This window comes from Phyllobates terribilis, unplaced genomic scaffold (assembly GCF_046119375.1).
Source record: "Phyllobates terribilis strain yellow unplaced genomic scaffold, ASM4611937v1 Scaffold_1__5_contigs__length_1240528914, whole genome shotgun sequence".
In the NCBI taxonomy this organism is placed as follows: domain Eukaryota; kingdom Metazoa; phylum Chordata; class Amphibia; order Anura; family Dendrobatidae; genus Phyllobates; species Phyllobates terribilis.
Genome location: NW_027362761.1, coordinates 179,660,412 through 179,675,833, shown reverse-complemented (window position 1 = coordinate 179,675,833; position 15,422 = coordinate 179,660,412). Strand labels below are relative to the sequence as shown.

Below are 15,422 nucleotides of genomic sequence, written 5' to 3'. Positions count from 1 at the left end.
GCAAAGGAAAAAACCTAAGAGCAAGGTTCTAACAGTACCCCCCCTTCTAAGAGGATCCTCCGGATCCCCTAGGACCAGGCTTATCAGGAAATCTCCTGTGAAACGCTCTGATAAGTCTGGACGCGGAAACATCATCCGACCTCAACCAAGAGTTATCCTCGGGTCCAAAACCTTTCCAGGCCACAAGATACTGCAAACTACCTCTATACCGTCTAGAGTTAAGGATGCGAGAAATTTCATATTCCCCGTCCTCCACCACCGGAGGAACAGAGGCAGAGGCGTCACAATCCGAGACAACCGCTTTTTTCAACAGAGAGACATGAAATACCGGATTAATTCTCCAGGAGGTAGGAACCTCCAACCTAACAGCAGATTGGTTGACAACCTGAAGCACCTTAAAGGGCCCTACAAACTTGGGACCCAATTTCTTAGAAGGAATCCTCAACCGCAGATTCCTAGAGGACAACCAAACCATGTCACCAACAGCGAACAAAACCTCCTGTCGTTTCCTATCAAAGTAGTCTTTAGATTTTCTGTTGGCCTCCTGAAGATTACCACGCACATCCGTCCAAACTCTCTCCAAATCACCGGAAAAATTCTCCTCCTCAGGCACGGCAGATCCCAACTTGGAGAACGACCCAAACGACGGATGTCTCCCAGAACAACAAAAAAAAGGCGAACAACCAGCAGAAGAAGATGTATGGTTGTTAAGAGCAAATTCAGCAAGTGGCAGAAACTCAGACCACCCCTCTTGATTGTCTGCCACAAAACAACGCAAGAACTGCTCAACATCCTGGTTTTTCCTTTCTGTCTGGCCATTAGATTCAGGATGATATCCGGACGAGAACGACAAATAAACTCCCAACCTGTCACAAAAGGCACGCCAAAAACGAGCCACGAACTGAGGACCCCTATCAGAAACAATGTCAGTAGGAACGCCATGAAGTCTGACAATTTCCTTGACAAAGGCCTTAGCGAGAGTTTTAGCGCAGGGCAGTTTGACGAAGGGAACCAAGTGACACATCTTGCTAAAACGGTCCACGACCACCCAGATGACAGTAAAACCCTCAGAGGGGGGAAGGTCAGTTATAAAGTCCATAGCCAAATGTGTCCAAGGAGCACTGGGAACCTCCAAAGGACAAAGCAACCCCGCAGCAGGAGTATGTGAGGACTTAGATCTAGCACATATAGTACATTGACGCACCCACTTAATGACTTCCTTCTGCCATCCAGGCCACCAAAAACTGCGACCCACCAGTCTCTTGGTCTCAGAGATTCCGGGATGATCTGCCAACCGAGATTCGTGACACTCAACAAACAAATCTCTCCTAAAGGTCCCAGGCACAAACAACCTCCCATGAGGAGTGTTAGATGGGGCATTCTCCTGTGCTTTAAGAATCTCATCTTCCAAAACGGAGTCCAAAGCAGCTATCACAACACCTTCTTGTAAAATGTTCTCCTCTTTCTCAGCACCGACTATGGGAGAAAAACTGCGAGACAAGGCATCCGCCTTAACATTCTTAGTACCAGGGATGTAAGTAACGGAGAAATTAAACCGCGAGAAAAACAGTGCCCACCTAGCCTGACGGGCATTCAGGCGCTTGGCAGCATCAAGATATATCAGATTTTTATGATCCGTAAGAACCTGAACGGGAAATTCCGCACCTTCCAAGAAGTGGCGCCAGTGTTCAAATGCGAGTTTAATAGCCAATAATTCCCGATTACCAATATCGTAATTCAGTTCAGTCTCCGAAAAATTTTTTGAAAAAAAGGCACAGGGATGTAATCCATCCCCGTTATCCTGAGACAATACTGCGCCAACCCCCACAGAGGAAGCATCAACCTCAACCAAAAACGGCTTAGTCACATCAGGCTGCATAAGGATGGGAGCAGAGGTGAACCTCTCCTTGAGATACACAAAAGCTTCAATGGCCTCAGAAGACCACTGAACCGCATCAGCACCTTTCCTGGTGAGATCGGTCAGAGGTTTGACAATACTAGAAAAATTTTTTATGAATTTTCTGTAATAATTGGCGAAACCTAAAACCTCTGTATCGATTTCAAACCAATAGGCCTAGGACATTCCTGTACAGCTTGAACTTTAACCGGGTCCATCTCAAAACCTTCGCTGGAGATAATGTAACCCAAAAAACTAATTCTCTGTACAGCGAACTCACATTTCTCTAGCTTAGCAAAAAGCGAATTGTCCATTAATAACTGTAATACCTCACGTACGCTCCGCCAATGAGACTCCAGATCCGGCGAATAAATCAAAATGTCATCCAAATACACAACCACATTTTTGCCGATCAAAGGTCTAAGGATGTCATTAATAAGATTCTGAAAAAATGCAGGAGCATTAGTAAGACCAAAAGGCATAACCAGATTCTCAAAATGACCCACAGGAGTGTTAAAAGCAGTCTTCCATTCGTCACCCTCCTTCATGCGCAACAGATTGTATGCCCCCTTAAGGTCAATTTTAGAGAACCACTTGGCCCCCATTAACTGGTTAAACAGATCAGGAATCAATGGCAGTGGGTAAGGATTGCGTACAGTAATTTTGTTAATCTCACGAAAATCCAGACAAGGACGTAAACCGCCGTCTTTTTTTTTACAAAAAAAAATCCAACCGCCACAGGAGACTTAGAGGGCCTAATGTGACCGGCGGCCAAACTTGTCTGTATGTATTCCTCCAAAGCTTTCCTCTCAGGAATAGTAAGGTTAAATAAACGACTTTTAGGAAGAGGTTGCTTTGCCCTCTGGAGGTTCCTAGTGCACCTTGGACACATCTGGCTATGGACTTTATTACTGACCTTCCCCCCTCTGAGGGTTTCACGGTCATCTGGGTGGTCGTGGACCGTTTTAGCAAGATGTGTCACTTGGTTCCCTTCATCAAACTGCCTTGCGCTAAGACACTCGCTAAGGCCTTTGTCAAGGAAATTGTCAGACTACATGGCGTTCCTACTGACATTGTTTCTGATAGGGGACCTCAGTTCGTGGCTCGTTTTTGGCGTGCCTTTTGTGACAGGTTGGGAGTTCATTTGTCGTTTTCATCCGGATATCATCCTGAGTCTAATGGCCAGACAGAAAGAAAGAACCAGGATGTTGAGCAGTTCTTGCGTTGCTTTGTGGCAGACAATCAGGAGGGGTGGTCTGAGTTTCTGCCACTTGCTGAATTTGCTCTTAACAACCATACATCCTCTTCTGCTGGGTGTTCGCCTTTTTTTTGTTGTTCTGGGAGACATCCGTCTTTTGGGTCATTCTCCAAATTGGTATCGGCTGTGTCTGAGGAGGAGAGTTTTTCCGGTGATTTGGAGAGAGTTTGGACGGATGTGCGTGGTAATCTGCACCCTGGATGAAGCCGCACCTCCTACACAAAGAACAATTCGGCATAGACGGCGACAACCCTGGCACACGCCTCAAACACGTCTTCTCCAGAGGTACTCCAGGTGCGCTGAACGGCTGTGGAGAAAATCAAATCTGCCCGAAGATTTCCTCCACTATAAATTTATGCTGAAAACATATAACTCTGCCCTTCACCTCTCCAAACAAACCTACTTTAACAACCTCATCATCTCACTTTCCAATAATCCTAAACGACTCTTTGACAGGTTTCATTCTCTCCTCAATCAAACAGCACAGGCCCCGACCACCGACCTCAGCTCTGACGATCTGGCTAACTATTTCAAAGAAAAAATTGACCATATCCGACAGGAAATTTTCTCCCAATCCCCAAATGTTATGCATGCTCCCCCCCGCCACATTGTATCTTGCTCATTTTCTGACTTTGAACCAGTCACGGAAGATGAAGTGATGAGGCTCCTTGCATCTTCTCGCCCTACCACCTGCACCAGCGACCCTATTCCCTCACATCTCCTTCAGTCCCTTGCTCCAGCTGTCACCTCTCACCTAACTAAAATTTTCAACCTTTCCCTCTCATCTGGTATCTTTCCCTCTTCTTTTAAACACGCCAGCATACAACCATTACTTAAAAAACCATCCCTCGACCAGAACTGCACGGCCAACTACAGACCTGTTTCCAATCTTCCCTTTATCTCTAAACTCCTGGAACGCCTGGTCCACTCCCGTCTAATCCGCTATCTCTCAGACAACTCTCTTCTTGACCCTTTACAATCTGGTTTCTGCTCTTTACATTCTACTGAAACTGCCCTCACTAAAGTCTCTAATGATCTACTAACAGCTAAATCTAATGGTCACTACTCCCTGCTGATTCTCCTGGATCTCTCTGCAGCATTCGACACTGTGGATCATCAGCTCCTCCTCACTATGCTCCGCACTATTGGCCTCAAGGACACGGTTCTCTCCTGGTTCTCCTCTTATCTCTCTGACCGCTCCTTCTCTGTGTCTTTTGCCGGCTCCTCCTCCTCCCTACTTCCTCTTACTGTCGGGGTTCCTCAAGGATCAGTACTAGGCCCCCTTCTTTTCTCCTTATACACCGCTCCTATTGGACAAACAATCAGTAGATTCGGTTTTCAGTACCATCTCTATGCTGATGACACCCAATTATACACCTCTGCTCCGGACATCACCCCTGCATTACTACAAAAGACCAGTGATTGTCTTTCTGCTGTGTCTAACATTATGTCCTCCCTCTACCTAAAACTGAATCTGTCAAAAACTGAACTCCTCGTCTTTCCTCCCTCCACTAACCTACCTGTGCCCGATATTGCCATTTCCGTTTGTGGCTCAACCATTACTCCCCAGCTACAAGCCCGCTGTCTTGGGGTCATTTTTGATTCAGATCTTTCTTTCACTCCTCACATCAAATCACTCGCTCGTTCATGTCATCTACACCTCAAAAACATCTCAAGAATCAGGACTTATCTCACCTTTGACTCGGCAAAAACTCTTACGGTCGCTCTTATTCATTCTCGTCTTGACTATTGCAACGCTCTACTAATCGGTCTCCCTCTTACTAAACTCTCCCCTCTCCAATCCGTCCTGAACGCAGCAGCCAGGATCATATTCCTCGCCAACCGCTACTCAGATGCCTCTTCCCTGTGCCAGTCATTGCATTGGTTGCCCATCCAATATAGAGTTCGTTTTAAACTTATCACGCTTACCCACAAAGCGCTCCATGCTTCAGTACCCCCCTACATCTCCTCCCTTGTCTCAGTCTACCACCCTACACGTGCCCTCCGTTCTGCAAATGACTTGAAACTAAAATCCTCCATAATCCGAACTTCCCACTCCCGTCTCCAAGATTTCTCGCGTGCTGCGCCAATTCTCTGGAATGCACTACCCAGGACAGTTCGATTAATTCCCAATACCCACAGTTTCAAGCGAACCCTAAAAACACATTTCTTTAGACTGGCGTATCACCTAAACACACTCTGTCCATCCCAGCTTTCCCCCATATTAAAATCTTCTTCAACTTCGGGTTCAAACCAACCATGCACATAAAAGCCTCTGTCAGGACTGCACACATACTGGCTGGCGACCAGTCCATGTATTATTATTTATCCTATTCAGTATATCAAGGCTGCATTATACAATATATGTACTTTTTACCTTTTGTGTCTCCCCCACTTCCTCATAGACTGTAAGCTCGCGAGCAGGGCCCTCACTCCTTTCGATATGAGATATGCTTATTCTGTATTGTCTGTATAAGTCCCCCCTAAAATTTGTAAAGTGCTGCGGAATATGTTGGCGCTATAAAAATAAACTATTATTATTATTATTATTATATTATTATTATCTTCAGGAGGCTAACAAAAAATCTAAGAGGTACTTTGATAGGAAACGGCAAGAGGTTTCGTTTGCTATTGGTGACATGGTTTGGTTGTCCTCTAAGAATCTGCGATTGAGGATTCCTTCTAAAAAATTGGGTCCCAAGTTTGTAGGGCCCTTTAAGGTGCTTCAGATAGTTAACCAATCTGCTGTTAGGTTGGAGGTTCCTACCTCCTGGAAGATTAATCCGGTGTTTCATGTTTCTCTGTTGAAAAGAGCTGATGTGTTGGATGGTGACGCCTCTGCCACTGTTCCTCCGGTGGTGGAGGACGGGGAATATGAAATTTCCAGCATCCTAAATTCTAGACGGTATAGAGGGAGTTTGCAGTATCTCGTCGCTTGGAAGGGTTTCGGACCCGAGGATAACTCATGGGTGAGGGCGGATGATGTTTCTGCTTCCAGACTTGTCAGAGCGTTTCACAGGAGGTTTCCTGATAAGCCCGGGCCTAGGGGATCCGGAGGATCCTCTTAGAAGAGGGGGTACTGTTAGAACTCTCCTGTTAGGTTTTTTCTAGTTTGCTGGTCACATGACCTTTTTTGCCTATTTAATCTGGCTCCGCCCTCCTGGCCTTGCTGGACTTCATTGTAATTTCTACTCTTGAGCTAGCTTGGTGCTCTGTTACCTTTCTCAGTCAGTTTTGCTAGGTCTTCGGACCTCTATGTTCTATGTTGTTTGTTTGTCTTATTTCTGCTACAATTTCTGCTAGGAGGTGTCCATCTTTCTCCCAGTTCCTAGTTCTTGTAGGGATCCCTACCTCACATCTATAGGTCTTCGTTCAGACTAGCCGAGGACTTTAGCGGGTCTGATCGCAGGATCAGGTTCCCCGTTACATCGTAGGGATCCAGCTTAGTTCTATTGTAGGGACAGATCTCCTGTCTTTCCTTAGTGCTTGTAGCAGATCATAACAGAAAGTGTTGTAGGCTGGTAAACCTGATTAGGAGACCCCTCCTTGCTTCCAGGCTTAGCATCACCCCTTGTGAGGGAGGCAATGCCACTGTGGCAACCGGACCCCTGGGGTGCCACAGTTCGTTCACACTAGTATATAAAAAATCTATCCCATTCTCATCCAGAAAACTGGGACAATTTTTTTCTCACTTGTCATCTGTATACAATCCGTTTTTTACTTAGCAGCTATTCATCTTTTACAGGACTATTTACAGTGTCCTATGCTACAAAATTGCAAAGTATCCATAAAAATCAGATGCCATGACTATATGGCATCTGATTTTTTTTCTCACACCCATCCAATGTCAGAGTGAAATAGCATCATGTTGTGCTTTTTTTTTCTCATGCCGAATACAGCTAAGAAAAAACATGCGGATCTGCATTGCATCATTGGAAACAATGCCTTCTTTTTCACATTGTACTTGTCCGATTTATATGCTAGTGTTAGTCCTTGAAGTGTAACTGTGGTTTTAGGAGATGCAGCACAATGTTTTTGTCGACTTCTATCACCTCGCCCCACTTCCCTCTCCATAGAACTTTATAAGCAAGGACTAGACATGAGCAAATCACCCAAAACTCCATTTGGGCAGATTTCCTTGAATTTCCCTTGCAGATTTGATTCCAAACAAATTTGTTTCAAATCCAAACTACCTTGATTGCTGTAAGTGGAGGGAAGGTTTTGTTTTTTTTTTAAAAAAAGTCCTATATACTCACCTATCTTATCTTCTTCTAATGACCTTCATGCCACCTTTGCTACTGCCACTGATCCCAGGTGCTCTGCACAGGTCTTTTCTTATATCGTGCTATTCCAGCAATGAGGCCAATCTGAGGCCTATGAGGACCAGGAAGCTGCGGCAGCAGAGGTGATTGTGAAGGCAAAAGGACAGGCGAGGAAAGGTAAGTGTAATATTTTCTTTATTTTAATGGCATGCGTCAACCCCCCAGACACACTCACAAACACACACACGTGTAAGTCCAATCAGAGCCTAAGATTGGCCTCACTGCCAGAGTAGAGCGATGGAAGAACAGAAGAATAGACAGGAGAACCGGGGAGCTCCGGTGGCGGAAGCAGCATAAGAAAAGGGAAGTATAATGTTTTTTATTTTAACCTTTCCCGACCCTCAAGAGAACCTAACAAAATAGCTATTTTATGAATCGATACGCTAATGTCTAGTAGGGACTCTCGTTTTATACCTCAGTGAGCTGAAAATCTGTGTTCACTAAAAACAGATTTTAATCATGAACGGTATAGGAGGAGAAAGTAGCAGATTTTAGAGATAAGATATATTGCAAAGATTCTTATTTTCATGTGTAATATTGATTTATACAAAAAAAAATTATGATATCTAAAGGGAGTCTATAGACTTTAGAGGTTCTTAAGAGAAGAACCCCTTTCATGTTGTCTATATGCCCTGGTCAGGGGAGCTTTCTGATGGGACAACCCCTTTATGTCATATAAATGGAAACTGACAGCTGATACATGCTGCCCGATCCACAGACAGGATTTATCTGGCACTGGCTGCATGATTCCAACCTTATATGTTTAACTATTAAATGCTGTTGTATTTCAGAGAAAAACATACAGTACAGACCAAAAGTTTGGACACACCTTCTCATTTAAAGATTTTTCTGTATTTTCATGACTATGAAAATTGTACATTCACACTGAAGGCATCAAAACTATGAATTAACACATGTGGAATTATATACTTAACAAGAAAGTGTGAAACAACTGAAAATATGTCTTATATTCTAGGTTCTTCAAAGTAGCCACCTTTTGCTTTGATGACTGCTTTGCACACTCTTGGCATTCTCTTGATGAGCTTCAAGAGGTAGTCACCGGAAATGGTTTTCACTTCACAGGTGTGCCCTGTCAGGTTTAATAAGTGGGATTTCTTGCCTTATAAATGGGGTTGGGACCATCAGTTGTGTTGTGCAGAAGTCTGGTGGATACACAGCTGATAGTCCTACTGAATAGACTTTAAAATTTGTATTATGGCAAGAAAAAAGCAGCTAAGTAAAGAAAAACGAGTGGTCATCATTACTTTAAGAAATGAATGTCAGTCAGTGTGAAAAATTGGGAAAACTTTGAAAGTGTCCCCAAGTGCAGTTGCAAAAACCATCAAGCGCTACAAAGAAACTGGCTCACATGAGGACCGCCCCAGGAAAGGAAGACCAAGAGTCACCTCTGCTTCTGAGGATAAGTTTATCCAAGTCACCAGCCTCAGAAATCACAGGTTAACAGCAGCTCAGATTAGAGACCAGATCAATGCCACACAGAGTTCTAGCGGCAGACACATCTCTTCAACAACTGTTAAGAGGAGACTTTGCGCAGCAGACCTTCATGGTAAAATAGCTGTTGGAAACCACTGATAAGGACAGACAACAAGCAGAAGAGACTTGTTTGGGCTAAAGAACACAAGGAATGGACATTAGACCAGTGGAAATCTGTGCTTTGGTCTGATGAGTCCAAATTTGAGATCTTTGGTTCCAACCACCGTGTCTTTATGCGACGCAGAAAAGGTGAACGGATGGACTCTACATGCCTGGTTCCCACTGTGAAGCATGGAGGAGGAGGTGTGATGGTGTGGGGGTGCTTTGCTGGTGACACTGTTGGAGATTTATTCAAAATTGAAGGCATACTGAACCAGCATGGCTACCACAGCATCTTGCAGCGGCATGCTATTCCATCCGGTTTGCGTTTAGTTGGACCATCATTTATTTTTCAACAGGACAATGACCCCAAACACACCTCCAGGCTGTGTAAGGGCTATTTGACCAAGGAGGAGAGTGATGGGGTGTTACGCCAGATGACCTGGTCTCCACAGTCACCACACCTGAACCCAATGGAGATGGTTTGGGGTGAGCTGGACCGCAGAGTGAAGGCAAAAGGGCCAACAAGTGCTAAGCATCTCTGGGAACTCCTTCAAGATTGTTGGAAGACCATTTCCGGTGACTACCTCTTGAAGCTCATCAAGAGAATGCCAAGTGTGTGCAAAGCAGTCATCAAAGCAAAAGGTGGCTACTTTGAAGAACCTAGAATATAAGACATATTTTCAGTTGTTTCACACCTTTTTGTTAAGTATATAATTCCACATGTGTTAATTCATAGTTTTGATGCCTTCAGTGTGAATGTACAATTTTCAAAGTCATGAAAATTCAGAAAAATCTTTAAATGAGAAGGTGTGTCCAAACTTTTGGTCTGTACTGTAGTTTAAAACCCACCGACTTCACCTCTGGAGTGACAGGTCTCTCCCCATACACAAACGCAGGGAGAGACCTGTCAGTCTAGGGCAGTGGGTGGGGCTTGGTCCCTGAATTCTATTAGACCATGTTTCACTCTGAAACGCTGCAGCGATTCAGAGTTAAACATGTATGGCTGAGATCATACAGCCACGGTCTGATGCATGCTGCCCGTTGTTCAGGTTCCCTTTAACCTGCAGCTGTCAGATTCACTTTCAAATGTATTCTGCTTTCACAAAAGAATACTGTGGGCCACTTCTTACAAAATCTAGCACCCTACCACCTTTTTTACTTTGCCCCTGCCTATTGCCTAAGGCACTTTGGGTGTCAAATTAACATACAAAAATATATTTGAGGGGAATTTATGAAAATCCCACTTGATTAAGATGTGCTCAATTTATTAAGAGGAGCCCGCCCCTTAATAAATTGGGCTCATCTATGGTCATCTCTGCAATAGAAAATCAAATCTAAGCTAGCCGTGGGCCAGTGTAGATTTACAATATAATTTATGCTAATTTCTGGTGTAAATCTGTCTGGACATGGGTGGCAACACACCTTCACCTATAACTTTTAAAAGACAGTGTTGTGATAGGTGAAAAAGGGAAGAATATGCAAATTATTCCGCAAATATGACATTCTCCATATTTTCACACTTTTTTCACATACATAATGTCAACTTTACACTGGAGTTTAGACTTGAATGTCCATCGTTCTGTGTTTTCATGTGTAAATGTAACTTTCAATAGGCATCCCCCTGTCACTGCTTTCTGCTGGCCCAGCTCTCCTGTACCTTTGTGTCAATTTCAGCCCTGGTGACCTAGTTATATATTAGGACCATGATCTAATAGGTGAGCAACTTTTTTATGTTTATTAAAGGGTAAAATGAGAAGTTTAAATTAAAATAATCACCTAAATGGCCCACAATCAAAAGAGGGTGGGATGGAAACAATTGTATAGATGACTGGCAACATAGCTAGGAACAGTATGAAGAGCAGCATTGCCATGTAGAAATTGTTGGATCTGGATGCTTTAAACACTCTCGCATGGGGAACATTGCAACACATCACTGCCCAGCACTGTAAATACATGGACGTATGAAGACGGAACACATTAATGGCCGGAAGGCATGGCGCATAGAATGACCCCATCCTAAAAGAAAATAAATAAAAATATAATACACAGTATAATTTTCTTTTGAATAACAGATAAATCATTCACAGGTATTACAATAACACTATTGGATTATCCAATGTCAAATATTGGGCCCATCAAATCATTACTGGTGATAAGCGAGTATGTTCTGATAACCCTTTCGGCGAGCATGCTCGGGTGCTCACCAAGTATCTTCAGCGTGCTCGGGTGTTATGTTTTAGTCACTCCATGCGCATGATTTGCGACTCTTTGACAGCTTTAATACATGTGAGGAATGCCTAAGAAACAGGCATTCCTCACATGCATTAAAGCTTTCAAACAGTCACAAATCATGCTCACGGTGTGACTCAAACATAACACCCGAGCACGCTGAGGATACTCGGAAAACACCCGAGCATGCTCATAAATCTCGAGTAACAAGCATGTCACTAATCATTACCATTATGCTACTACTATAAAACCTCTTTTTCCCATTTCCCAGCATGCATTGCACCTGCCATTGTTCAATAGTTTGCCTGGCCTGAACTGAAAGTTGGCATCTCTAGTATCCCTTTATACAGTTTGACAAACAGGAGAGCAGGAGCAGAGAGACAAAGATCCCTCCTGCTTCCTGTAATCTCTCTCTCAATACTATATATCCTCAGTTAGAAATAGATTGCATTTAACAACAGGTAGAGATCAGCAGAAGAAAAATATAGAGTAGCTGACATTTTTCAGTGATTTTTCAGGGGTAAGACAACATTTTTTAAATAATTTTTTTTTACAACTTGCCTATTTACCACATTATCACATGAGATGAATTTGTATGAAATTAGAGGGAGCATTTAATCTTTACAGTTTTATATGGTATGTATAATATAAAGAAAATATAATTTTTTCCACATTTTAGAAACCTGATGTAAAAGAATGTGGTTACATTTAATTCATAAAGAGGTATATGTAACCTAATATTTTGGGGTTATTGCAGTGATCATCAAGACTTGCAACAGAATGCACTTACCAAATCATTCCTTGGTTAAAAATAAGTCCCAACACATTACCACTGATATCAAATTCACAGTATGAAGGCTGAAAATATAAATAAAAAATGTTATGTAAAAATTAATACAAGTTAATATTTACTTGTCATAAACCAGAAGAGCACTCGATACAGAGAAAATTAGCATTTATACATAATTGATATTGAAAATTATTGAATACTAACAGTGCTACAAGAATAGAAGTGGACATCTGTTTTTTTCACTTGAAACGCGTTGTCAATAAAAAAAATCTTATTATCATTATCATCATTGTTAAAGAATCAATTTATTCCAGCAGCGGAGCCCTCCAAACATATTTCATCCAACTGGATCCAAAAATATAAGTTGGGCATTCAGGTAAAGCAGTGAAATTTAATAATTGCTTTGTTAAAAAGGACATTTATCATAAAAGCCATATTGATTAATAATCTTTAGGACTTTTTCGACTACTAAAAATGCAAAGTGCAATATATTAGATTGGTTTATTGGAAATGCTATGTTTCTTATAAACTATAATATTGAAATATTGCCACAGATCACACACCATGTTTCCCTGAAAATAAAACCTACCCTAAAAAAAAGATCTTGCTTGATTTTACAGGATTTTTAGAGTATGCTTGAAATATAAGCCATACTCCAAAAATAAGTCCTAGTTGCAATCAGCTCCAGCATTAGGGGGAGTTCAAACTGGCCAAATACCCACTCTCTTAGGGACCCCAGCATTTACATTCTGAATTAAGACTGCTTAACTCCTTTTGACGTCATGTATATTTATGTCATGTTACGTGCTCCCTGACTTTGATGCAGGTTCCGACGCTGAGTCCCCAGCTTTCTCTCCACCACCGGCTGTTAACCAGTTCAATCCCACTGCCAATCTCTGAGAGAGGGATTAAACACACTCCAGCCGGAAGTGCGTCTTTCCGGCCACCCATCAGCACCTCTGTCCTGTGATCGCGGGGCACCAATAGATTGTCATGATAGCTGGGAGTTTGCAGAAGACACCATGCATGTCATCATGAAATTCATGACCGGCTTTCATAGGAGATCGTGATTTCTGCTATATATAGCAGTGCTTCAGCACTGCTATGTATAGCACAGGTGATCGGATGATTGTAGCTTCAAGTCTCCTAAAGAGACTATTAAAGGGGTTTTCCCACGAACAAAAATTAATTTTAATCAGTAGATCTTGGAATAGTAATAACTTTCACAATTGGATGTATTTAAATAAAATGTTCTTGTGGTGAGATAATCTTATAAATGTGCCTCTGCTGTGTACTGTGTAATGGCTGTGTCTGACCATGTACGGAACACAGTCTGATCATACCACATCTCCTGGACGGGGGGAAGAAAAAAGTATACAGACATTACAGCACGAGATCACAGCTAATTCTTTCTTTGAAGTAAAACATTGTTTAGAAACAGGCAGGGAAATGACTTACTCCAAAGAAAGAATCAGCTGTGATTCCCTGCTGTAATGTCTGTATACTCTCTTGCTTCCTTCCCTGCCCAGGAGCTGTGGTATGATCAGACAGTGTTCCGTGCATGGTCAGACACAGCCATTACGCAGTACACAGCAGGGGCACATTTATAAGATTATCTCAGCACAGGAACATTTTATCTAAACATCCAATTGTGGACGTTATTATTATTCCAAGATCTATTGATTAAAATGAACTTTCGTTCATGGGAAAACCCCTTTAACCCCTTTAAAGCCCAAGATGTATTAATACGTATCTGCCCCCTAGGCTTTAAGAGCCTGATATGTATTAATATGTCTTTGCGATCGTGTCCGCACACAGGCTGTGCGGGCGCGATCGCCGCCGGGTGTCAGCTGATTGTCACAGCTGAAACCCGGTGCTATGTGCAGGGAGCAGTCCCGCACCGCTCCCGGCACATTAACCCCTGCAATACTGCGATCGAAGTCGATCTCAGCATTGCGGTGGCAAGGGGAGGTGATCGGGATACTCACCTCTCCTGCCGGCCTCCAGCTCTGTCTGCCGTGGCTTCCCGGATGTTGCCATGATGACCCGATGTCGTCATGACAACATCCGGGTCACCAGACAGCAGGAAGATATTTTGGTCATGCGCAGTGCATGACCAAAATATCTTCTGCATCTTCAGCGCTGACAGTCTGTATAGCATAGGGATGGTGTTCCATCCCTGTGCTATACTGGCGATCAGAATAAAAAAAGTGAAAGTCCCATAGTGGGACAAAGAATAAAAGCAAAAAAAATGTCAGAAAGTGAAAAAAAAAAAAATTGTAAAAATATAAAAAAAAAATAATAATAATCCACCAAAAATAAAAATATAATGTACCCATCAATAAATATTATTATGAAAAAACAAAAACAAAAAAACAAGAAAAGTACACATATTTGGAACCGCCGCGTCCGGAACGACCTGACCTATAGAACTGTCCCACTAGTTAACCCCTTTAGTGAACACGGTAAAAAAAAACGAAGCAAAAAACAATGCTTTATCATCATACAGCCAAACAAAAAATGGAATAACACGCGATCAAAAAGAGGAATATAAATAAAAATGGTACCGCTGAAAACATCATCTTGTCCCGCAAACAACAAGCCACCATACAGCTCCATCAGCCAAAAAATAAAAAAGTTATAGCTCTCAGAATAAAGCGATGCAAAAAAATATTTTTTTCTATAAAATAGCTTTTATTGTGTAAAAGCGCCAAAACATAGAAAAACAATATAAATGTGGTACCGCTGTAAACATACTGACACGAAGAATAAAGCAACCTTATAAATTTTACCACACGCAGAACAGCATAAAAATTTTTTTGAAAAAAACAATTCCTGAATTGTTGGTTTTTGTTTATTCTGCCTCCCAAAAATCGGAATAGAAAGCGATCAAAAAATGTCACGTGCCTGAAAATGACACCAATAAAAGCATCAACTCATCCTGAAAAAAACAAGCCGTCACATGACTGTCAGCCAAAATATGGAAAAATTATAGCTCTCAAAATATGGCGATGCAAAAACTAGATTTTAGAAAAAAATGCGTCTTTTAGTGTGTGACAGCTGTCAATCAAAAAATCCCGATATGATTCTGGTATCGCTGTAATCGCACCGACACGAAGAATAAAGTCGTCTAATCACTTATACCGCACGAAGAACGGCGTAAAAAATAAACTCTCGGGTTAGGATTGGGTCGGGGTTGTGCTAGGGTTAGGGTTGGGGTTAGGGTTGGGATTAGGGTTAGGGTTGTGGTTAGGGTTGGGGTTCGGATTGGGCTAGGGTTCGGGTTGGGCAAGGGTTAGGGTTGGGGTTAGAGTTAGGGTTGGGGTTAGG

The 15,422-nt window shown here is 42.5% G+C and overlaps 1 protein-coding gene across 1 annotated transcript in view; it reads right to left on the bottom strand.

The window, feature by feature from the left end:
* Nucleotides 1-15,422, bottom strand: part of LOC141177313 (transmembrane channel-like protein 1) — a 165,239-nt gene that overhangs the window by 26,711 nt on the left and 123,106 nt on the right. The window contains exons 13-14 of the mRNA XM_073660443.1: nt 12,093-12,160; nt 10,850-11,089 (exon numbers count right to left, since the gene is read on the bottom strand). Of these exons, the coding sequence (XP_073516544.1) occupies nt 10,850-11,089; nt 12,093-12,160 (308 nt within the window). The remainder of the gene's footprint in view (nt 1-10,849; nt 11,090-12,092; nt 12,161-15,422) is intronic.